Here is a 25,162-nt window from a genome sequence, read left to right as displayed (position 1 = left end):
TTTAATCTCACAAAAAAAAAAAATCCTTCATGTTTGTGTACTTACTTGGTTAGTATTGTCCTAAGACAGCACCTGTAGTCTTCCCCAAACATGCAGAGATACCAGACTCTCTCTTCATAAGGAGGCTCGTGTCCAATGCGGTTTGAAGGAAGTTCATATTTTAAAGACACTTACTTTTAGTATTAGTCTTGGGTGTCGAATTCTGTGGTAAATATGCTTGTGATGAATATGTTTGATAAATGTCAATGCTTTGTAATTTAATTTACCTGTAATTAAGCTTTTTTATCATGTGCAGAATTTTAGTGGTTCTTGCCACCGGCATCCGATATTCCATGATATATTTCACATACCTGATTTCGTTAAGGGAAGCTGTGCTGTTTTTATATTGGACAGAAAAATAAAATACCGGCTAAAGTGCAGTTTGGTCCCATGTGAGTCTGTCAGTGTGGCGTCTTTCACACACGGCGCAGGGGAAGCCAGAGTATATTGGGAATAAAATGTGTGTATTGGAGCTCTGAGTTAGTGGGTGTGTGAGGTGTGACACTGATGAAATGATGAGATGCTGCTCTGCCTGATGGTATTAGTGGCTCTACTGTACCTCCTGCCTACAGACTCCTGCCAGCTGACACTGGACCCAAACACAGCACACAGACGCCTGTCTCTGTCAGAGGGGAACAGGAAGGTGACATGGGGGGCAGAGAAGCAGCCATATCCTGATCATCCAGAGAGATTTGACTGCTGGTACCAAGTTCTGTGTAGAGAGAGTCTGACTGGTCGCTGTTACTGGGAGGCTGAGTGGAGTGGAGAAGGAGCCTGGATAGGGGTCACTTATAAAGGAATCGGGAGAAAAGGCGTGAGTTACTGTCGGCTGGGAACTAATGACAAGTCATGGAGTCTGTCCTGTGATCCTGAAAATTACTATGTCTGGCACAATGATAATCAGACTGACATACCAACACAGCCCTCAGGTTGCCACAGAGTAGGAGTGTATCTGGACTGGGAGGCTGGTACTCTGTCATTCTACAGAGTCTCCTCTGATGGACTGACTCTCCTGTACAGGGACACCTCCTCATTCACTCAACCGATCTGTACAGGGTTTTATGTTCCTTTATTATCCTCAGTGTCGCTGTGCATGCTGGGATAGTTCACTATGCTGGAATATTCATGTTTACTGTATCATAGTGTGACATGTTGCTGCTTCTCCACGGCAAATCTCTGCTTTTCAACCTGTATAATACTTTTCACTCTGAAATGGGACTGATGTTATTTGAAAAATAAATAACTGGGGTCTGCAAGCTGAACAAACATGCAAACTGTTTTTCTCTCTGACTAAAATAACTAAATGTGAGCCTGATGAGTGTGTGGGGCTTTTTGTACATTTTGTATATTTATGCCTGTATATTGTATTTGCTACCTGTACAATGATAATAAACGCTTTATATTCTGTCCTATTAATGTCCTGGTTCAGTGGTGCCCAAAGCATAACTGGGTAACATCATTAAAACACTCACTCTGGTGAATTACATTAAAGAAATACAACATAACTAACACAATTAGACTAAATCAGCATATATAATAACTGTTTAACAGGAGCCATACATGCAAAAGCAAAAAAAAAAATCACATTAGTAACACACATTAGATTCAATGAGCAAAATACAAGAGGGAAAAAAAATCCTAAATAGAACCGTGAACTGCTGTCAAGTTTAACAAGGAAGCAGGACCCAGATGCAGGCTGTACCACAGGCAATCCCTCACAAGGAACTTTATTAAGGGGCCAAACAGGGTACTGCAACAGCAACAGGTGACAATGACAGAATGGGGGAAACTCAGGACTGGGGAGGACATATAGAACATCTGTAAACAGGAGGCAGGACCCAGATGCAGCCTGTGCCACAGGCAATCCCTCACAAGGAACTTTATTAAGGGGCCAAAGAAGGTACTGCAACAGCAACAGGTGACAATGACAGAACGGGGGACACTCAGGACTGGGGAGGACATATAGAACATCTGGAAACAGGAGGCAGCTGTGACCCATTAACAAGAGGGCAGGAATGAAAGGTAACACCAAATGGGCACTAGGGGTAGCTTGCTAAGCTGAGCTGAGCTAGAGAGAAAGAACAGGAGGGGTGTGGCAGGTAGGACATGACAAGTGCCATACCTGAAAGTGAACAGGCTGATTAGCCAATGGCCACCGTCTCCCTCACCCCTATTAAAATACGAAAAAATGGATTAAAAAAAAAATCATTATTACATAAATTAATGCCAAAAAAGGAATTAATTTTTTAAATGTAGCCCTGTTTACTTAAAACAAAAAATTGGGTTTGACTTCAGAGGGCATAACTCCCGCCGGTTTCCCGCCGGTCACGGGATGTGAGACACCGCGTCCCCTCAATTACTGTCCCCACTGCAACACAACAGATACAGGAAATATATACAATCATTATTTAATGTACAACAAAGCATTACCCTTATAAAATTATTCTAAAATGAAATTACTACAACAAAAAATTTGGTTACAGATATTTACAAATGAGATGAGGGATTAGGTTTTATATTTCACGCGGTATATATATATATATATATATATATATATATATATATATATATATATATATATATATATATATATATATATATATATTATATGTCCGCGGCACGGTTCATCACCATGACAAATTATGATAAAAATGCTATTTTTATATGTAACAATTTTCCCCTCAAAACCAAACATTTTGCTACGGATACGTTTGTCCTTGTAGGGACAGGCCGATCGATCCTTGGTACCAGCGGATCGATCGGCGATTTTCCCATTAACAGTTTTTCTTTCTGATCTGAACACAACGCACGAACATGAAAGGGTCGTAGACGAATGGAAATATATGGTTTTCATTTGTAACCAACCCCTCCGCAAAGCCCCCCCCCCCCCCAGCGGAATACTGGCCGCAGACCAGGGTGAGAATCCCCAAGCTGGAAGACTGTACTGCGTCATGTTAACATTAGCTAGCTAGTTAGCATGGATACAGAGTGCACCGGACTACAACTATAAAGGACGTAAGGTGTGTGATATAGTAAAACACTTACTAACAGGTAATGCACGTTAGCATTACGTTAAATGACAACTTTACCTGTTACCAGAATAGCCTCCTACACGTTCGCCGAATGACAGCAGGCAGAAGGCGGTGCGTTTTTCAGAAACACACCGGAGTTAAACTTACGCCGCGTTATTTACAGGCACTTCTAACACCAACATTTGCAGCCATTAACTCATATGTGGTAGTAACACTGAAATTACTTTTTCTGCGTCAAAATAAGGTAACACTGTGATTTTGATACTTTATCATTTATACTTAACCGTACCTTCCTCCCATTCCTCCGTCTCTGCTTATTGACATTTAGGAGAGTGTCAGATATAAATTAACGATTCAAAATTATCAAACCAAGACAGACACAACACTGAAGAGATGAGAAAGACACAGTTTGAATATTAAGTTTATGTTTTATTATAAAGCTCTTAACTTAGCCTTTCTTATGATATTTTAACTTAACCTACCTTATTATAATTTAACTTAGCTTATCTTTTCATATGTTAACTTAACCTATCTTATTATATTTTAACTTAGCTTATCTTATCCTATCTTATATCTACATTAACACTTAAACCGTATCTCTAATATCCCTCCGTCCCCGGCCATAACCCACAAGTCCGTCAGGAACAATGTCTCTGTCAGTCCTCCGTCTCCCACCATAACCCATAAGTCCGTGAATCCGCTGCATGAGTTGCTGTTCCGCCGAATGCTGATGCTGCCCCTGGCCTCTCTCTGCTCGAAGATCGCAGGAGCCGTTGTTGTCCATACAACGGAGGAACTTCAGCTGGGGCCTCTTCCTCGTCGCTTCTGCCTCCTTCAGGGGGGGTGGCCTGTCCCTCCCACTCGACAGACGAACCCTCTGGCCCCGGTGATTTTCTTCTCTTCCAGTCTGGACAGCCGGTTGTTAAAACAAGGAATGATTATTGATATAACACATTTTATGCTCTAATTAATGTGTTCTAATAAGGTCTCTTAAGCCAGGGCTTTACCTTCGGTATGTCAGGCACCCTCCATGTCGATCGAGGCTTTTTCGTCTCTCCCTTCTTTATCACACCTTCCTTCGTTGATATTTTGACTTTAATTGTTATTTTGATTTTAATCTTAACTATTTTGCTTTCGTTGTTCTCCATTGTGAAGACTCTCTTCAAAATACAAGCTTTCCCTCGGATAATCGTAAGAAGTTTGAGAAGATAAGTACATGTGATTCAAAAGTATTCAAGCTGTTGTCACGGACGCCTATTGGTACCATAACAGACAATGCGATCCTATGCAGCTCGTCGGCGACTTTCGGCCGCGTTCGGCTCCGACTGACCGGTCGTAGGTCCGATTTGGCCGTAAGCAGGTTGCCAACTCTGACACATCTGCCGCGAGACTCGGGCTTTCAGATTCAAAGGTTCACAGCAAGAACTCTTACGGCGAATCTCTATTAATCAGTTTTAAACCTCAAATTAGCTAAAAAAGCATTGGGGCAGTTTGCAAACCCTAAAGACTATTTACAAGGTAAATATACTGAATTTTAGTCTAAGTCCTGATGCATTATGCACAATGCTGCACTTGCCCTACACATGGTGAGTTTATATTAGTCACAGAAACATCTTAGCCAGTCATTACTGTGTACCGTAATTTCCGGACTATAAGCCGCTACTTTTTTCCCACGCTTTGAACCTCGCGGCTTTAACAATGAAGCGGCTAATTTATGGATTTTTCCCGGGTTTTTCCCGATTTTACCAGTTTCATGCCTGCAAAAAACTGAGCCCCGTAACATTACACCAATGAAATTGCTGAACAGATGAACCAATGAAACTCTTTACATTAAATCGAGCGCGCTCCCCCTGAATCATTCTGATTAAGGTTGTCATTTTGCCAAATACACAGCCTTATCATGGGAAAGACATGGCGAAATGCATATGATGCAGCTTTCAAGTTGAAGGCGATCGATCTGGCTGCTGAAAAAGGAAATAGAGCTGCTGCTCGGGAGCTTGGCCTTAATGAGTCAATGATAAGACGTTGGAAACAGCAGCGTGAGAAACTGACTCAGAGCAAAAAGACAACAAAAGCTTTCAGAGGGAAGAAACGCAGATGGCCCGAACTAGAAAACGAGCTTGAAGACTGGGTCAATGCACAGAGAGCAGAAGGCCGAGGTGTTTCAACAGTGCAGATCCGACTGAAAGCCAAAACACTGAAGTTTGACGATTTTAGAGGTGGACCATCATGGTGTCTCAGATTTATGCGACATAAAAGCCTGTCCATCAGGGCACGGACGGCTCTGTGTCAGCAGCTCCCTCCCGACTACAAGGAAAAAGTTTCAAATCGTCCATTTAAGGTGGCGCTCCGTGTACAGTGGGAGGCTTGGATGACAAGTGGGGAGAAATCCTTTACTAAAACGGGTCGCATGCAAAGAGCAACTTATGGTCAAGTCTGCCAGTGGATCCTGAAAGCGTGGAGCACTGTCAAAAAATCCACGATAATCAACGGGTTTCGAAAGGCTGGACTGCTGCGTGTTGAAGAGGGCAGCACGAGCTCAGCGGGGAATTTGCCTCCAGATGAAAATGACGAGAGCGACAATGACAACGATCCTGAGAAAACATCGGATGAAGCAATTCTGAGGCTGTTCAACTCCGACACCGAAGGAGATGACTTCAGTGGTTTCAGTGCACAAGAGGAGGAAGACAGTGACCGATGACTTTCTTGGTAGGCTACTGTTTTGTTACAAGCTGTGTTACAGGCACTGTCTTTCGTTAAAGCTGATGTAAAGTTCTTTTGTTTCAATGTAGTCACCTGCGGCTTATAGACATGTGCGGCATATTTATGTTCAAAATAAATATTTTTTTAAAATTCATTGGGTGCGGCTTATATTTATGTGCGCGTAATAGTCCGGAAATTACGGTAGTTGTCGCATATTGAGCTCAGCAAATAAACCCATTGTTTTTCGTCTGTGAGGGTGTAAAATGTCTCTCCTTTGATACCTACAGTGAGGCTTTGGTTAACTGAAATACACATGAATCATATTTATTTAAAAGTTTCTCAGAGTGGTTCTGTAAACAAGCTGTTAGAGCCATTGTGTGTGTTTTCATGTATAGGTGTCTTCCATGTTGTGTGTATATACGGCATTTTAATGGGGCTTTAAACTAAACCAGCAGTGCAAAAAAAAATGCTAAAAGTAGACATTTACTTTTTCAAAGCTACACTGAAATCATTTGAATTCTACATTACTTGCAGAACTTTATGTATAGAAAACACAAGTAGAGAGTTACTCTAAAAACACAATTTCTGCAATTATTAAATGCTCACTATTCACTTAAGACAACCTCAGATTTACATACATCCCAATGCACATTTCAAACCACAAAAGTTCCAACAGTTTCTAATTAGTAGTATTTGAATAGAGAAAAAAACTCACTTTGTTCACGCAGAAAATGGTATCCTCTTTACTGCAGGAAAAATTAGTTTAAAAGGGAATAACAGATAAATGTAGGCAAAAAATGTATTGTAATGTTCCCGTTATGGAAATAAGGAGGCAAGTAGCCGAAAACTAACTTTATTTGGCTGATATGGCCACATCCACACCATACACTTTTATATTTCAAAGAACAAGTCGTAGAACAGTCCTGCACTACACCCACTTATTCCTGTTTTTAAATTTGCCACTCATCAAAAGCTATTTTTATTACAGAAGACTAAGGAATATTATATATATTCTAAGCAGCAACTAGTGGAATTAATAAATCATTCATCAATAATCTACTACTCTCCATGACCATCCAGTGCATCTTTATGACATTATTGTTGTGAACTAATTTAAAATCTCTGTACAAAACCATTTATAACATGCTGAAACATTTGCACGGTCGTCTTAAAACCTAGTGTACATGCAAACTAATGCTTTGTATAAGCAGTCTATTTTCCAGTGTGGTGAACCTGCTGAAAAACACAGCAAAAGGCCATCTATGACATAAACTAGAGCTTCAGGTAAAGAAGTCCCTCGATACCATCCATCCATCCATTTTCCAAACTGCTTATGCTACTGGGTCGTGGGGGGTCCGGAGCCTATCCTGGAAGCTATGGGCATGAGGCAGGGAACAACCCAGGGTGGGGGGCCAGCCCATCACAGGGCACACTCACACACCATTCACACCTTTAATTTAACAACTCCAATTAGCCTCAGCATGTTTTTGGACTGTGGGGGGAAACCGGAGAACCCAGAGGAAACCCCACGATGACATGGGGAGAACATGCAAACTCCACACACATGTAACCCAGGCAGAGACTCGAACCCGGGTCCCAGAGGTGTGAGGCAACAGTGCTAACCACTGCACCACCATGCCACCCCCACCCCCGAGACCATGTTTCCGTCAAACACTATATACACACACAGCTGATAAAACTATACGCCAAAACACATTTGCAGGGTCCTCTTAAAACCCAGTGTACCGCCAAACCAGGTTTGTGTTTCACACAATTACTTTCCCTGTCCTCCCTACCTCACTTGATGTGCTCTGCTCTTTTTGGTGCAGTTGGTCTTTTTCAGTAGCCATCTATAAATATTAGTTATATATTATGATATATGATAATCATTATCAATAAGAAAGGCTTCAGAAAAAGAATATAAACTGATGAAAATACCTTTTAATCCCTTAAGTATCATATCTGGATTTTACCCTTCTTTTGCAGAAGGGTGATTATTTCTAGATGATTCTTTCATGTCTAAATACCTTGCATCTCCATGGCCAGTCAGAGTCACCGTAGTTATATGTAATTTCTTCTCCAGGACTAATGCTTCTGGTTGTGAATATACATGGATGGGGCTTTCCTGATATGGTGATTTTTTTCATTTTGCTGTTTCAGCTAACATGGTCATCATTCACCAGTCTCCCAAGGGAGCCATCGTCTCGGGCAGCATCAATGCTATATCACATAAAGTGATTAGTCAGAAAAACTACCCTTTCTAGTAAATATCAGAGCACTAAAGACATTAAAAAATGAGTATGTCAGAAGACACCAAAGGCTTATATTTATGTTAAAGAACATGCGATGCCATACGCACTACAACAATTTTCCGTTGAAATAAAATTCAAACATGAACACTTTGAGGGCATCATGATATATTTTCGGTCTACTTTCACATTCATGCCTGCTGATGAGTTGCCCTCTGTATTCTAGAAGAAAATGGAATCTATTAAATATCCCACGGCCTACAAGAGAAAGCAAACACTAGATTACGATTAGCCTCGAATGCTCCTGCACGATGATCCCTGTTAACAATAAGCACCATAACATTAATACACTAAAAAACCCTGGATAAAATCAAATATTCATACATAAACTTTAAATTTGCCTTTATATGAATTTATATATTTCACATAAAGTCCATCTTTGTCTTTACATGCAGATATAAAATATGCAGCCTCTTGTTTCGGAGAAAGCTTTCTACTTCTCAGCTTCGAAGAAGCCATCTCCTCCTGTGAAAAATCATCGATGTTTATTCATATATTCAGTTTGTATTGTTTAGTTTACATTTTAAGCAGATATTTAATGCCTGGCATCCCTTTTATTCTGCACATTTTATTCAGTAAGAACGAGTATCTAATAAAGTTTGTTGGGAAATTGAATTTACCAAATGAATTCTGGATATGAGCTAACCTAAAGAGCACAGATACAGCCATACTATCCTAAGGACTTATACTTATCGCACGACACCGAATCATCCTCGGTGCAATATTTACACAATGAAATCGCCATATCTGCACTTAATGACTACATTGTGTTCACCTCTGAAACAGAATACAATCCACAATCTGGTATTTATTGTAAATGTCAAAGCAATGTAGGTAATACTTCCGTATTAACAGTAATTAGGAATTTGTAGGCAGTGTCAGTGCACGTGTTCATGACATAGAGTAGGTACATCACTTCAGTACATCAGCACTGGAGAGAGCATAATCTGCGAGACCAAGACAGTCTCTTGGCTCCGTTATACCCAACTCGGTTGCTAGAAACATTTCCGACATGCTAACTGATTTGAGACGACATCAACCAAGTGTATGTGCGACCGGAGAAAGGCAGAAACAAGCTGTGCCAGTTATTATCTGTATGGCATTTAAGCCACTTTGCCAGAAAATTCTAACCATCCAGAATAATTATCGCTACAGATATGCGGCCATACTCAGCAGTAGGAGACGAAACAAATTCTGTTTTCCCTGCTGTAAAGAAATTGCACCGAACCATGAATCCAAAACCGAAGTTTGTATCGAACTGTGCATTTTGCCTATGGGTACACCCCTTGGAATTTGCATTTAAAACTCCTGCAATGTGAAAAGACAACTTTTTTATTATTATTCTATTATAAAAAGAAATTTCTTACCTGATTTTACAGTCCGTTCCACGAGTTGGATATTATGGGATATTGTAGTGTCCTCTTAGTCTCCTGCTGAAGTCCACCAATAGAAATGAGGATCCGCAGTGAATGAAATAGCTCTCAGCCAATCACAACCTTAGATAGCTAGTCCAGACCTAGCCAATCAGCAGCCGTAATTCTTAACACAAGTGTTATTCTGGTGTTTCTCTGGCACCAGCCTACAGAGGGCGCGATGCTGAATACAGAGTTTACACTGTGTGAACTGATTTTTGTGGTGTAAGAGGACTTGGCGCCAAAGTTTGCAGGGGGGGTTCTCTAACTTAGATAAGTGCATCTGTATTACAGGAAGTATGAGTATCCATGTCCTCAGAATCCCAAATGTCCCCATAGTGTTGGTACATAATCAGGTGAAAGGTCCTGATAAATCATAAAAACCAACGCACGCATTCGCATGCACATGCATACACAAAACTATTCAGACCTTAGACAGACTGTTTTTTTGTTGCCATGGTGTGGCTGTTGGTTTGTGTTTTTGTGTGTATTTGGGTTTTGTTTTTCAGATGGTGCGATGCTGTCCTCTACTACAGATACAACCGCTGTTCTTTAGATATTTTTTTCCTTTCTTTTTCTTTCTTTTTTCTATTATTAAAAACAAAAAAATAAAGAAAAATGATAAAACAAGAAAATAAAAATAATGTAAGGTCAGCTGACTGCCTGATTCTGCTGAATGTAGATTACACCTCCATCCATCATCAATGGATTTTTTTCTTCCCTGTTGGTGTCACGCCTCAGTGGGCGGGGCCGCACAACTAAGCCTCGTTCTAATCGCCTATTTAACTGGCACTACGGCAAAACAACAGTTGTGAAGTATTGTTGCTCTCTTGCGCCCTACTAAGCATTCTCTCTCTCTTGTCCTTTGTGCCACATCCTAATCCTTCAGCCTGCCTTGCCTGCCCTGCTTGCCTTGCCTGTCCTGCTTGCCTTGCCTGCCCTGCTTCCCTTGCCTGTCCTGCCTGCCCGCCTCGTCTTCCTGATTCCTGCCCTGCCTGCCTTGCCTGTCCTGCCTGTCCACCTCGTCTTCCTGATTCCTGCCCTGCTTGCCTTGCCTGTCCGCCTTGTCTTCCTGATTCCTGCCCTGCTTGCCTTGCCTGTCCTGCCTGTCCGCCTCGTCTTCCTGATTCCTGCCTTGCTTGCCTTGCCTGTCCTGCCTGTCCACCTCGTCTTCCTGATTCCTGCCCTGCTTGCCTTGCCTGTCCTGCCTGTCCACCTCGTCTTCCTGATTCCTGCCCTGCTTGCCTTGCCTGTCCTGCCTGTCCGCCTCATCTTCCTGATTCCTGCCCTGCTTGCCTTGCCTGTCCTGCCTGTCCGCCTCGTCTTCCTGATTCCTGCCCTGCTTGCCTTGCCTGTCCGCCTCGTCTTCCTGATTCCTGCCCTGCTTGCCTTGCCTGTCCTGCTTGTCCGCCTCGTCTTCCTGATTCCTGCCCTGCTTGCCTTGCCTGTCCTGCCTGCCTGCCTCGTCTTCCTGATTCCTGCCCTGCTTGCCTTGCCTGTCCTGCCTGCCTCGTCTTCCTGATTCCTGCCCTGCTTGCATTGCCTTGCCTGCCCGCCTCGTCTTACTGATTCCTGCCATGCTTGCCTTGCCTGTCCTGCCTGTCCACCTCGTCTTCCTGATTCCTGCCCTGCCTGCCTAGCCTGTCCGCCTCGTCTTCCTGATTCCTGCTCTGCTTGCCTTGCCTGTCCTGCCTACCCGCCTCGTCTTACTGATTCCTGCCATGCTTGCCTTGCCTGTCCTGCCTGTCCGCCTCATCTTCCTGATTCCTGCTCTGCTTGCCTTGCCTGTCCTGCATGCCCGCCTCGTCTTCCTGATTCCTGCTCTGCTTGCCTTGCCTGTCCGCCTCATCTTCCTGATTCCTGCTCTGCTTGCCTTGCCTGTCCGCCTCATCTTCCTGATTCCTGCTCTGCTTGCCTTGCCTGTCCTGCATGCCCGCCTCGTCTTACTGATTCCTGCTCTGCTTACCTTGCCTGTCCTGCCTGTCCGCCTCGTCTTCCTGATTCCTGCCCTGCTTGCCTTGCCTGTCCTGCCTGTCCGCCTCGTCTTCCTGATTCCTGCCCTGCTTGCCTTGCCTGTCCTGCCTGTCCGCCTCGTCTTCCTGATTCCTGCCCTGCTTGCCTTGCCTGTCCTGCCTGTCCGCCTCGTCCTCCTGATTCCTGCCCTGCTTGCCTTGCCTGTCCTGCCTGTCCGCCTCGTCTTCCTGATTCCTGCCCTGCTTGCCTTGCCTGTCCTGCCTGTCCGCCTCGTCCTCCTGATTCCTGCCCTGCTTGCCTTGCCTGTCCTGCCTGTCCGCCTCGTCTTCCTGATTCCTGCCCTGCCTGTCCTGCTTGTCCTGCCTGTCCAGCTCGTCTTCCTGATTCCTGTCCTGCTTCATCTGTGTGCCCTGGTGTTCCTGTCTTCCCTTCCTGTGCCTCCTCGTAGGATTGATCTCTCTTGCTCCCGACCCTCTGCCTGCCTTATCGAGCACTGCTCATTGCCTGCCCCTTTGGATTTGACTGTTCAGTGTCCCAATAAACATCTGGGTCTCTTCCATCTGGGTCCAGCTTACTCTGTTCCTCCTGGGCATGACAGTTGGCCTGGGTATATTCCAGGGCAAGAATGCCAAGATGCATTGGGCTCGAATTGCCAAAGTGGTTCAGGGAGCATGAAGAATCATTTTCACATTATGACTTGGTCACCACAGAGTTGTGACCTTAACCTGACTTAAGGTCTTTGGGATGTGCTGAAAGAGGCTTTACAGAGTGGTTCAACTGACTTATCAATACAGGATCTTGGTGAAAAATTTATGCAAATCTGGATGAAAAGAAAGGGTGAGATGTTGCATAAGCTTGTGGAAACAGTGCACCATAATCAAAGTTAAGGTGGTCCAACGAAAAATTCAACACGTTAAATTAACACTGCATTCAACAATTCGACAGTTCCCGTACCCTCTTTTTCTGGAGCCATGCATTTGTAATACGTGCAGAATGTGGTTTTGCATTGTTCTGTTAAATAATGCATGGATATCCCTGGAAAAGATATTGTCTAGATGGCAACATACTGTATGTTGTTCTAAAATCTCAATGTATTTTCCTGGTGCCATCACAGAAGTATAAATGACCTTTGCCAGGGGCGCTGACATGACCCCAGACCACGACAGACCCTGGCTTTTGGACTTGCTAATAACAGTCTAGATGGTCCTTTTTGTCTTTGGTCCAGAGCTCCCAGCGTCCATTTCTTACAAAAAAGATCTGGAATACTGATTTGTCTGATTGCAATACACGTTTCCACTGTGAGATGGTCTATCAGAAATGTCTCTGAGCACAGAGAAGCTGATGCTGCTTCTGGACTTGCCTTACATAGGGCTTATTTTTTTGCACAGCAGAGTTTTAACTGGCATTTATGAATGTAACTCCATATTGTAGTGCTTGACAAAGGGATCACCCTCCCAAATTACAGGCATTTATCAATGTAACTCCATATTGTAGTGCTTGACAAAGGCTTGCTAAAGTAATCCCTTACCCACGTGGTATTGATGAACAGCCTTTAGTGGATACTGCTATTATACTAAATCATAATCACAATCATCCGTTGACATCATATGTTTGAAATCACAGCATTATTGTAATTTTTTTACGTCAGTTCTAGCGCTAAATTACCTCCATGTCAACTTTTTCTGGAACGTGCTGCAGGCCTGAAATGCAGGAACGGATGTATATTAACAAATGAAATAAAGTTGACCAGACAAAACATGAAATATCTTTAGTTAAAAGTGTCTGCAATAAATAAAAGTCCAAGCAAATTTATGACTCCCTGCATTTTTTAATAGCATTTTCCATACTGAAGGTGGTGCACATGTGTCTGCTCTCACTGCGGGGTGTGGGATTGTCATTTATTTCATGTTTATTGCTTTTTCATGTGTGCATTAGCTTTATATTGATTGTTAATGCTTTTTATCATTAGTTATGTAGGTAGATATGCTTAAATAGACAATCATTTGGGGGTCTGGAACGGATTAAAGTCATTTACATTATTTCATATGGGAAAATTGAACTTGGCCCTCGAAAAAATTGCAAATCAACCAGCCTTCTGGAACGAATTAAGTTTGTGTTCCAAGGCACCACTGTATATAGCATGTTTGTTATGCTCGCCGAACCTAGTCATTTATTTTTGTCAAACATTCATCACATTTTGTTGCAAAAAGGTTTATACAGGTTAAAAAGCAGAAGTATATCTTGGACATCCAGCAACATCTCACCCTCTGATGAAGTAAAAATGATTCCTCCAACAAAACAGTGAGCTATTACAGCATTCAAAAGGACACTGATGAGTACTGATTAACATAAAAGGCTGGATGCAGGGCTTCCGTGAATGTGGAGGTGAAGCTGTACAGGAGGGTCAGTCCATCAAAGGAGACTCTGTAGAAGGACAGAGTACCAGCCACCCAGTCCAGATACACTCTTACTTTGTGTGAATCTGAGGGCTGTATGGGTATGAAAGTCCGTTTATTATTGTGCAGGACAGAGTAACTGTGAGTTTCACAGCACAGACTCCATGACTTGTCATTGTTTCCAAGCACACAGTCTGCACTCCCTCCTTTCCTCCTAATTCCTTTATAAGTCACTCCTATCCGGGCTCCATCTCCATCCCACTCAGCCTCCCAGTAATAGCGACCAGTAAGACTCTCTGTGCACAGAACTTGGGGCCAGCAATCAAATCTCTCTAGATGATCAGGATATTGTTGGTCCTTTGCCCAATTTGTCACCTTCCTGTTCCCTTCTGACATAGACAGGTCTCTGTGTGCTGTGTTGGGGTCCAGCGTCAGCTGGCAGGAGTCTGTAGGCAAGAATAAGAGGAGATAATACCATCAGGCAGGGCAGAATCTCAATCATGTTATTACAGTCACACCTCACACACTCACTGACACAGAATTCACTCCAATGCACTCATTTTACTCCCAATATACTCTTCCAGTCACCTGACTCTGCGGCGCTCCAGCTGCCCCTGCACTGTATGTGAGATAGACCACACTGAGACACTTGCTTGGGACAGAACTCCACTTAAGCCTGTATAGACGCTCCTCAGTTAATGATCTACCTGTTCAATGCGGGTCAAACAATTCATAAGCCGGGCCAAGAGACACCACCCCTCCAGCTGCCATTCGCTATCCATTGCACAGCTGCACGACTCAGTTGAGGTTGTGCTAAATTAATACATAAGTAATAACATAGTACTATATTATTTGTGCCCCATCAAGTAAAGTGCTACCTATGTAGGGTTACTTTAAATACCTTGGTTCACTTTTAAACAGTTGGATTCATTTCACCGTAAGTTTCTCTAAGCAACGTGCCATGTCATTGGCAGTGCAGTACAATAGTAAAAGTAAAACAATGAATACAAAAGCCTTTCATGTTTTTCAGATGTCAGTGCTCATGCCTTTTGGTGTCTCTTGTTCTGCTACTTGCCTATGCTGGGCAAAGGCTACATTTGGTGTAAAGGGGACATGACATAAGGTCTGACAGCACTACTTACATTTTTTTAAGAGCTCAGTACCAGCAGGTGTCACAGCTGACACTCAGCTAGAAAGCAGTGCACTGTCCAGTGGGTCATGTGCTATGTCCAGCCGGGCAGTGCTGCATTGCCCAGTGGGTTTTCCACTACATCCAGCTGCATAGGTGGTGTCACAGCCTACACTCAGCTAGAAAGCAGTGCACTGTCCAGTGGGTCATGTGCTATGTCCAGCCGGACAGTGCTGCGTTGCCCAATGGGCTTTCCACTACGTCCAGCTGTATAGGTGGTGTCACAGCCTACACTCAGCTAGAAAGCAGTGCACTGTCCAGTGGGTCATGTGCTATGTCCAGCCGGACAGTGCTGCGTTGCCCAATGGGCTTTCCACTACGTCCAGCTGCATAGGTGGTGTCGTTTTCGGTTAAGCAGCCTCCGATATGTCCGGACTTACGATCATCTCTCTGACCAATCGGTATTGTTCGCTGCACAAGAACTTTGGATGTGGAAACAGAAGTTTCTAGTGTTTTTAAATGTTTGTTCTGCTCTCTGATTTATTCGAGTCGGAGAAGGAAGGCGGTACATTGTTTGCAGTAATCGACCTTTACTTTTCTATGCCACATCAGTTTACACTGAACGTGCACCTGAATTTTATTTTGATATGTTGCCTTTAGTTTCATGCATATGTTTTGTATTGTGTGGCAGGGAACCGAATAGAATAATCTAGTCATAGTTAATTTACCAGAAATATAGTCCCTATAACAACAGAATGTCTGGTCAGGCAACTCGCTGGAAGTCGATTAAGTTACCATAGAAACCGTAAAGAAACAAGAGATGGTGCTTGTGTTTTCAACACCAAGGAAGATTATGCTGATAAGAATCACTGCTTATTATGAGTAAAACATCACCTTTAAAATGCATTAATGTAGAACTTTTATTAGGCTACTGGAACTACTTGCATGTTTACGTGAAAATAATCAACAGCCACATGACACTTCTGCTCCAGTAAGAAAACGGCATTCACCAAAACCATAATACTGATGCTCCTCAACTTATAATGAGGTGACATTCTGATGAACCCATCGTAAATTGAAAATACAAGTCAAAAATAAATAACGTGAATATAAATAATATTAGGTGGCATGGTGGTGCAGTGGTTAGCACTGTTGCCTCACACCTCTGGGACCCGGGTTTGAATCTCCGCCTGGGTCACATGTGTGTGGAGTTTGCATGTTCTCCTCATGTCGTCGTGGGGTTTCCTCCGGGTACTCCGGTTTCCTCCCACAGTCCAAAAACATGCTGAGGCTAATTGGACTTGCTAAATTGCCCGTAGGAATGCATGTGAGAGTGAATGGTGTGTGAGTGTGCCCTGCGATGGGCTGGCCCCCCATCCTGGGTTGTTCCCTGCCTCGTGCCCATTGCTTCCGGGATAGGCTCCGGACCCCCCGCGACCCAGTAGGATAAGCGGTTTGGAAAATGGATGGATAAATAATATTAAGATGGCAACGTGTCACAGTGCAGCGGCTTCTCCTGCTCTCGGAATTAAGCCCGATTTAACTGGTATTTCTGTTTCTGAGGCGAACAAGCGCCTGACTTACAGTTCGGTCGAACTCATGGATATCAGGGCTGGATATACCATGACTGTTCCCCCTGTAGTCATGTCTATGTTAGGCAGATTACCGCTTCTGAGAACATTGGACTGGCGAGGTAGAGCACAGCGGCTAGGAGCCAAGCGGAAGCAGTGCGCTCGGAAACAGAAGAGGGGTAAACGGGGCGGCCTGCTAGCTAAGCTAAAGGCTAGCAGACCAACGATCCCGTCACTCTTCTTAGCCAACGTCCGTTCTCTGGATAACAAGGTGGATCTAATTTGTCTGAGGCTGGGAGCTTCCCGTTAGATGAGGAACTGTGTAGTACTCTGCCTTACGGAAACGTGGCTAAAAGACAAGATGCCGGACTCAGCTTTCCAGATTGACGGATTCCAACTCTTCCGAGCGGATCGCACTCACCAGTCAGGGAAAACTCCTCCAGCGACCCATGGAGCATGTGAGGCACAGTGCCCCAGAGATCCTTCCATGCCTGATGCCCTAAACACCTTTTACGCACGTCGAGGATACCAAGACCATCCCTTCCTCCAGTACCAGGCTCCCTCCATCACCTGGAGAAGTGCCCCTCAGCGTGACCACAGCGGAGATCTGTAGGGCCCTGTAGAGGATTAACCCACGCAAGGCTGCAGGCCCAGATAACATCCATGGGCAGGTACTTACAAGCTGTGCACATCAGCCCTCTGAGGTGCTGACGGACATCTCCAATGCCTCACTCACACAGGCAGCTGCTCTAAGCTGCCTGAAGACAGCCACCATGTGTAACAGCTTCTTTCCAGATGCTGTAAGACTGCTGAACTCTGCTCCCCCCCCCCCTTAAGCCCCCACACGGATTCTCCCCCATCTATATAACCAAAGGACAAATAGACTATAACCCTCCAGTAGTCCAAAGAGACATATAACATATGCAATAAAATCATATACAATCACATGTGCAATGTTCCCCATTACATAGTACTTAAATTATTAAATTAAATTATTATCACCACCTATAGTAGTGATATTTAACATGTGCAAAAAGCCCATATGCTCATTATAACACAGTAAGTAAGTTATTGCTATTAAATCACACAGAAAAAAACACTGTATGAGATGTTTACACTCACGATCACTACAGAGACTTGGCAGCATGGCTGTATGGATCCTGCCATCGCCTGGCATTAGTAGAAAGTATCGTACGACATACCGTAACCCCGGAAACAGATAAAAATTCAAAGCCTGATGACTGCTAAATGTGCATCGCTGTCACACAGTTATAAAGGTGAAATATCGTAAGTCGAACCACCATGAAGAGACCTGTATATAAACCTGTAACCAATATAAACCTGTATAAAGAGAGTTAAGACTTTGCTGTGGATGTAGGTAGACCAGGTATAAAATTAAAGCTAAAGGACATGAATTCTGCATGTTAGTCACTGAAACATACCATGATGCTTAGCAGACCCAGAACCAAGAGGAAAGCCAGCATATTCTCAACATGTACTCTTTCATTACCAGCCCTCAAAAAGACTCTTGTCCAATTGACATGCTACAGCAGAACTCTCCATACACTAAAACACCACAATGAACCCTGAAACCAAACACACAAGGGAAACATGTGATGTTCTCATTACAACAGTGGGGGGATTTTCTGTATGTCGCTTAAATCATCCGAGATCAGATGCCTCATCTTGGATGAGTTAATGCCAGTGAGACTCATCCGGGATAAGGCGGCTTTTCAAACGCATCTCTGTAGTAGATTAGTCGAGCTGGATCCAATCATCCGAGATGACTGCGGGTGCCCGCGCTTCTTGGAAAGTCCATATATAGAGTCTAGAAAACATGATCGGCAAGTCTTTGATAAGCTGGTAGAAAATGACAAAAGAACAGGCGCATTTTTTCACACCAGCGGAGCAGGACCTTTTACACGAGGGATACGATGAATTTCAAGATTTAATACGCACAAGGGGTAACACGGCGAAACAGCCCAAACCAGAAAAGGCGGCTGGCAAAAAGTGGCCGACTAATTAAACGCGGAAGTCGCGTTCATTGTACTTACTGAATGCAGCCTTTCATTTCCTATGTGTCAGATTAATTATCACACAATACAGTACAATCCAGTTATAAAGGACTTCAAGGGACCTGGCAAAACAGTCCGTTATATCTAGAGTTGCTGTCTGCCCAGAACACAACTACAGGACTCCATTTACTCATGCCACACCCCTGCAGACACTTACTTAGTATAGATTATTATATTGTACAAGCAGTAATCCAACTTTACCTGACCAGATGTGTGACAATTAATAATCCCGACTACGTATCTGCGCTGGATGTCACTGACACGCCACGCACCTTGTAGGCGGAGCCTGCATGTCCGTTATAGCTGAACAAAACTACAGCTAAAAACGGCCCCAGGGACTAAATTGTCTGTTATAAACGAAATTCCATTATATGCGAGTCCGCTATATCCGATGCTGTTTCTGCATGTTCTTAAAGGCGCACGGCCAGCGGCCCTCATCCGTTATAGACGATATTCCGTTATAAGCGAGTCCATTATAATGAGATTTTACTGTATGTCATAAATCCAGATCAAACATGAGCCCAATGAGAACATGGGAGCAGGTTAAGGTAAAGTACAAGAATATACTTCAAACTGGTAAATATATAACCAGTATATAACTATTTAAACAATTGTTGATATAAAAAATCATTATATATATATATATATATATATATATATATATATATATATATATATATATATATATATATATATATATACACACACACACACACACACACACACACACACACACACACAAACCTCTGAGGTACTATATTCCCCCTCGGCTAAAGCGGTATCTTTCGAAAAGAATTTACTCCGGGATCAATTAGGGATCTTGCCGATCATGCAAACCCTCTCTGTATAAAATTCCCTTCTTATTATTTATGCACCGATTGCAATTGGTTACTCATCCACGAATGGCGAGGCCATGACTGAACGGATTTCCATGCACGGACACTGATTAAGTCTGTGAGCTAATCCTTGTTTACGCAGAACAAACCTGCTCTGAGCAGGTTTGAGCATTTGGATGTGCCGCTATCACAACACATCCAGCAAGAGTTTCGAAAAACCGACAGATCCAGGATCATGCCAAACTGTCAACAATTACATCCGGCTAAATGAGTAAATCCATGTATGGAAAACACCCCCAGTATGTCACACACATGCTGAGTAACTACAAAGTGGATAGTGACACGTAAAGATCAGTTATGTATCTGATACTGTATATATTCACAAGGCTCTGACAGCAATGAACAATATTTCAATAAAAACTTAGTTTTAATTAAAATTTTAATGAATTTTAATCCACATACAGTTACAAATAATGGTAACGGACTGATTTGCAGCAGCATTCATTTTAACCCTCTGGGGTCTAGGGGTAGGGAACACACTTTCACTGACTGGGGCATGATCACACATTTCATTCAATATCATAAACTTAGTTCATGGCAAATAAATTATTTCTTATATATTTGATTTGCCATTGCACTCATGTTTATTTTAAAGTACTTTGTAAATATGTCAGATTTATATGAAGTTTGTAATTTGACATCAAAGTATAGACATTGCAAAATGCAGTTTGGAACACCTGCAGAAACATTATATAAGTACATAGTAAGCAATGGCGGCAGATTGTTTGATCCCAGATATCTGATCACCAAAGTCTTGGCTACATGAAGATGATTAAATGGTGTAGTTGCAACATTCAGTTGGATAAATAAATAAGAAAAACCTAAGTCATGTCACTATTTCTGGGCTCCTTTCATTGAATATGTAGCAACTATCTTGTGTATGCATGAGCCATTCACACCTGGCCACATCCTCCTCCCCTTTTATAGCAGGATGTATCTGGATCACAATTCAACGTTGTTCATCTAATTACCAATGCGAATGCGATTTGAATACGCGGAAATGTGGCTATTTATAATGCGAATAGCGATCTTCAGGGGGTGGCACTACACGCCCCCGATGCAGGTAAAACAAAGAAAGGTGACATGCTTTACTTTTTTGCTGATTTAACCTAATTTTCAAAACTTTAATATTTCCAACAATTTCCGTTTTGAAAAGAAGAGATATAGATTTAATCAGCATGTTTTCATGTTTCTACAATAAGATTTCAGTGAGTTATGAATTGAATTACACGAGAAATCGGTACATCACCGACGATGCCGTCGACTGCAGATGGTTAAGTGAACAGTTTAATAGAATCTGTTCTGTAACGTGATCTGGAGCCAGTTTGAGGAAGGCTACGGGTGCTGTCTTAGGACAATACTAAAATCTCTAAAAAGCAGACTTGCCGGTTTTTTAAAAATTAAAAAACAAATGTGAAGCTTTTTTTTGTGTTTGAATTCAAAGATGCAACTACACCAGAATATATATATAATATATATATAATCTCAGATAAATTTTATGTGCAGCTATAAAGTATTTGTCTGCCCAGAAGTCCCCAAACTACCATTTTTATGTAAGATCCAGTCATTTGGTTGTTAAAAAAAAAGTATTTTTTGTAACTTTGGATGGTGTCTAAAATCACAGATGCAAACTGTAACAAAAACACAGAAATCCATCTACATGCAGGCCAAAACACACACGCATGTAGACACACACACACACACACGCATGTACACACACACACACAAACACACGCATGTAGACACACATCACCGTAACTGCATGAATACAATCATAAAATAGTATTAATGGTATTATTAATACAATAATTTGTATAATGTTTAATATTAATAAAAAACATGCAAAGACACTTACATTTCTCACTTCAAAGTTTCACACTTCACACTTACAAGTTTACAGTGAGGAGTACCCATAATACGATCTCAGAACCCTCATTTTACAGTGTAGAATAATGGAGGTGATCTATGAATGCTGTTATCAGAGTATAACCACACTTGGGCATTTCACATCAGGTGCATTACTCCACTTTACTGGTGTGTCTAAAAACCATTACTTAAACTTAACCCTGTGAGTCGGCGAACCTCCCCCCCTCTCCCCCCCCCCCCAGGATCAAGCAGAAATCTCGCCAAACCACAAAAAACACTCCAAAGACGACCCCAGAACTGTCAGTGGTCTATGTTTAAATATATGTAGGAAGAATCTAAATCTGTATTTTAAAGCTTTGTAAGGAGAGTAAAAAGAACAAGAGTCACAAAGCAGTATTGATTGCCCACCCATTTTCAAAGAGCAGTGTTTATGCAATAAAGATACCATGATCTGACATTATTGGGTGAAGAAACGCTAGTGAAAACGGCCTATTTAACTCACATAAACAAGAGCGTGTATGGGGTCTGTTTACATTGACTTAGGAGCTCCAATCTATTTATTTATTCAATTTATTAGCATTGTTTGATATGAGAGAGTTTTCATTGAGGAAATACAATAGAAATGCATCTCTTTAATTCATGCTAACTGTGAATTCTGATAAGCAATAACTCTTTATATTACAAAATATCACTTGCTTTCTAAGTTTGATTGCAACTGTAAAAATTTGACTCTATAAATATATACAAAGAGTTGGAAACTAGGTTGTTCTTACCATTTTGTCAGTACCTTTATGAGACTTTTTTACAAGCATAAGACTACAAAGCAGTCATTTTATTTGTTACATTTCTCAAAATAAGTGTCATAAAATGCCTTAAAATAGTATGGATTGTATTTTCTGAAAATAAGATATTTTACGTAAAATATTAACTTTAGCACTAAAAATACTTCCATAATTCACATAAATAATGCAAAAATGTAAGGAGTGAAGTTGAGTGTCAGGTTCGTGGGGGGACAAGCGAGCAGGAAGCGGGGAAGGACCAGGCAGGAAGCGGGGAAGGACCAGGCAGGAAGCGGGGAAGGACCAGGCAGGAAGCGGGGAAGGACCAGGCAGGAAGCGGGGAAGGACCAGGCAGGAAGCGGGGAAGGACCAGGCAGGCAGGCGAAGGTCGGGGAAAATGGGGATTTATTAAAGCTACGGGTAGTACGGGACATAACAACAGAACTAACATTAATGACGGACAAAAAGCGGGGCAAGACGTGGACTGAAATAGGCAAGACATGGCAAAACAACAGGGTACAATTAGGGAAGCACACATGGATAATCAGGGGGGCGTGGCACACACGAGGATCGTACGAGCCGGGCATGACATTGTGAAGCAAAATGTAAAAATTGTGCATTATATATGAGCGCTTCATATGGCAATCATAATGCTTGATAAACATCGCTATACTGTGTTATAATAATAATAATAATAATAATAATAATAATAATAATAATTACACCCATCTACAGCCACCCAGCGACCACTGACTGCAAGCCACCAGCTAGTACATCCTGAAAACTAATTCTCATGTATGATGTTTTTTAATTCTGCGTTGAAACTGATCCAGAATTCAGCTGCCCGACTCCTCTTCAACCTTCCCAAGGTCTCCCACACCACACCATTGTTATGCTCGCTCCACTGGCTTCCTGTAGCTGTCCGCATCAGATTCAAAACACTGATGCTTGCCTACAAAGCCAAAAACGGAGCAGCACCCTTCTACCTAAAAGAACTTCTCACCCCTCACTGCGCCCTCTCCGATCCCCATGCGCCGCTCGACTAGTCATGCATCGAGACTCTTATCTGTTTTGACAACTATGCAGTGGAATGAACTTCTCTTAGATGTCCAAACAGTCATTGGGTGCCTTCAAACAACGACTAAAAACCAACCTCTTTCAGAAATACTTGGATTAGCACTTCCAGGACTACTAAGATGCAACAATTTACTGCTGGGGTGTTTCTAAGATGCTGCTAAGGTTAACTACATTTACATTTAAGGCATTTGGCAGATGGCCTTAGCCAGATTAATTTACAGCGCTTAGAGGTCTCATCAGTGAATATATCTTAATACTGGTTCAGTAGAACCCGGCAATGAATACTTTCACTCAAAAAACCCTGTTGGCAAGTAATACGTTTTTTAATAATCAGCGTAATCTGGCAGAAGAGTTGAATCCTCTGTAGCCTGGAATCTAAATTTTGAGATGTAGAAAAATATCAGCTGAGCATTTTAAAACACCTTAAAACTGTAGGTTGTGTGTTTTAACACAGATTGCACTTTTATTTACAAATTGTGAACTAGATACCCGAAATTAAAGTATAAAAAACACTCCAGCATAATTATGTCCCCGTTCGCTGCGGCTGCTCTCATTCAGCAGCAATTTTCTGTTCCCTGTGCTCTGAGATCATCATACCACTATAGCCACTGCAGGGATAATCCAATGATGCTAGAAAACGAAGACACACTGCGACCTCATCTGTTATCGGTATTTAGCTTAAAGCAGAATTCAATTCTTAACAGCTTACAGTTCTTTTATGTTTGCCACAATTTTTCTTTTGACATAATGCGTGGCGATCTTTAAGGAGCAGCCTAATATGAAATAAAGTTACTGCTGGAGTATTTCTCAGAAAAAAAATGGTCAAAATCTGGGTCCATATTCACAAAGCAAATTAAGGCTAAAAGCAACTCCTGACTCTTAAAAAATAATAGGCGTGTCAGTTCTAAATGTAGGACTCCTTATTTTTTTGACTAAGAGCAATTCACAAAGCCCCTTAGTGCTAAAAGTAGCACCTAAGTCTGGCAGAAATAAAAAGCAGTGGAGAGGACTCAGTCACTAAGACCAATTCACACAATTGCTACATGTCAGTCCATGTTGCGATATCTTAGAAACATTTAACAAACGCTGAATTACTAAAGGGACACCACCTCAGTCGGGAGGGATTAATGATTGTTTTGGAGCCTGAAAGGGATGCAAGAACATCGGCAACAAACTGAAACAACCCAATCATATACAGTGGAAACTACTTATAGTGAACATTGTAACCAACTTTATATTCTTTTTCTTTATGTCTCAGGCAGATTATCATATAATCAACATTTGTATATTCATTACACGAGTATAAGGCAATAAAACGGATAGTATCGCTATGTACTGAATTTTATTGACTCGTTGACAGAACCCCCCCCTCTCCAGAGCGCTCTCCAGGCTCTCCAGGGGAGGCGACGGACTGGACGAGGGATACGAGACCCGGAAAACAAGACGAAAAACATTGACGGGGCACAGGGAACAGAACAGAAAGACAAAACTGGCACAGGGGCAAAAGCCACGACAAGACCTGACATAGAACAGGGAAGGCAGACAGATTAGGAATGGGGACATGGAGGGAACAGGAGGGACGAAAGGGCCAGGAGTGAATGGAGGGAACACTGGGGGACGAGGAGCAGAAACGGGAGGAACAAAGGGATGGGGAACAAACAGAGGAGGGACGGAGAAAGGAGACCAGGGAGAGAAGGAGGGGGAATAAAGGGGAGGCCGAGGGAGCCACAGCAGGCGACGGGCAGCAGCCAGAGGGGCCGCAGGCGACCGGGAGGCTGGAGCAGGAGGGGACGTTGGAGGGGCTGAGGAGGCAGGGCGAGGGCCAGATGGAGGGGACGAGGAGGAAGTCGGAGGGGGCACCAGGGGAGGTGCCAAGGGAGCTGAAGGGGAAACCGGGGATGGCA

At 42.7% G+C, this 25,162-nt stretch overlaps 1 protein-coding gene across 17 annotated transcripts in view; it reads left to right on the top strand.

Annotated features, from left to right (window-relative positions):
- LOC125723828 (NACHT, LRR and PYD domains-containing protein 12-like) overlaps window positions 1-25,162 on the top strand; it is a 189,832-nt gene that overhangs the window by 91,159 nt on the left and 73,511 nt on the right. For 15 of the 17 annotated variants that reach the window (XM_049000643.1, XM_049000642.1, XM_049000645.1 and 12 more), the window contains one exon: window positions 612-1,448. The exons of the other annotated variants lie outside the window; for them this stretch is intronic. In XM_049000643.1, coding sequence (XP_048856600.1) covers window positions 612-1,144 — 533 coding nt within the window. In that variant the 3' untranslated portion in view covers window positions 1,145-1,448. Of the gene's footprint in view, window positions 1-611; window positions 1,449-25,162 lie in introns of those variants that run through there. 17 annotated transcript variants of the gene reach the window in all.

The sequence above is a fragment of the Brienomyrus brachyistius genome, unplaced genomic scaffold, assembly GCF_023856365.1.
Source record: "Brienomyrus brachyistius isolate T26 unplaced genomic scaffold, BBRACH_0.4 scaffold52, whole genome shotgun sequence".
Taxonomy (NCBI): Eukaryota; Metazoa; Chordata; class Actinopteri; order Osteoglossiformes; family Mormyridae; genus Brienomyrus; species Brienomyrus brachyistius.
The sequence above is the reverse complement of the archived record's forward strand: the minus strand, read 5'-3'. Positions and strand labels throughout refer to the sequence as shown.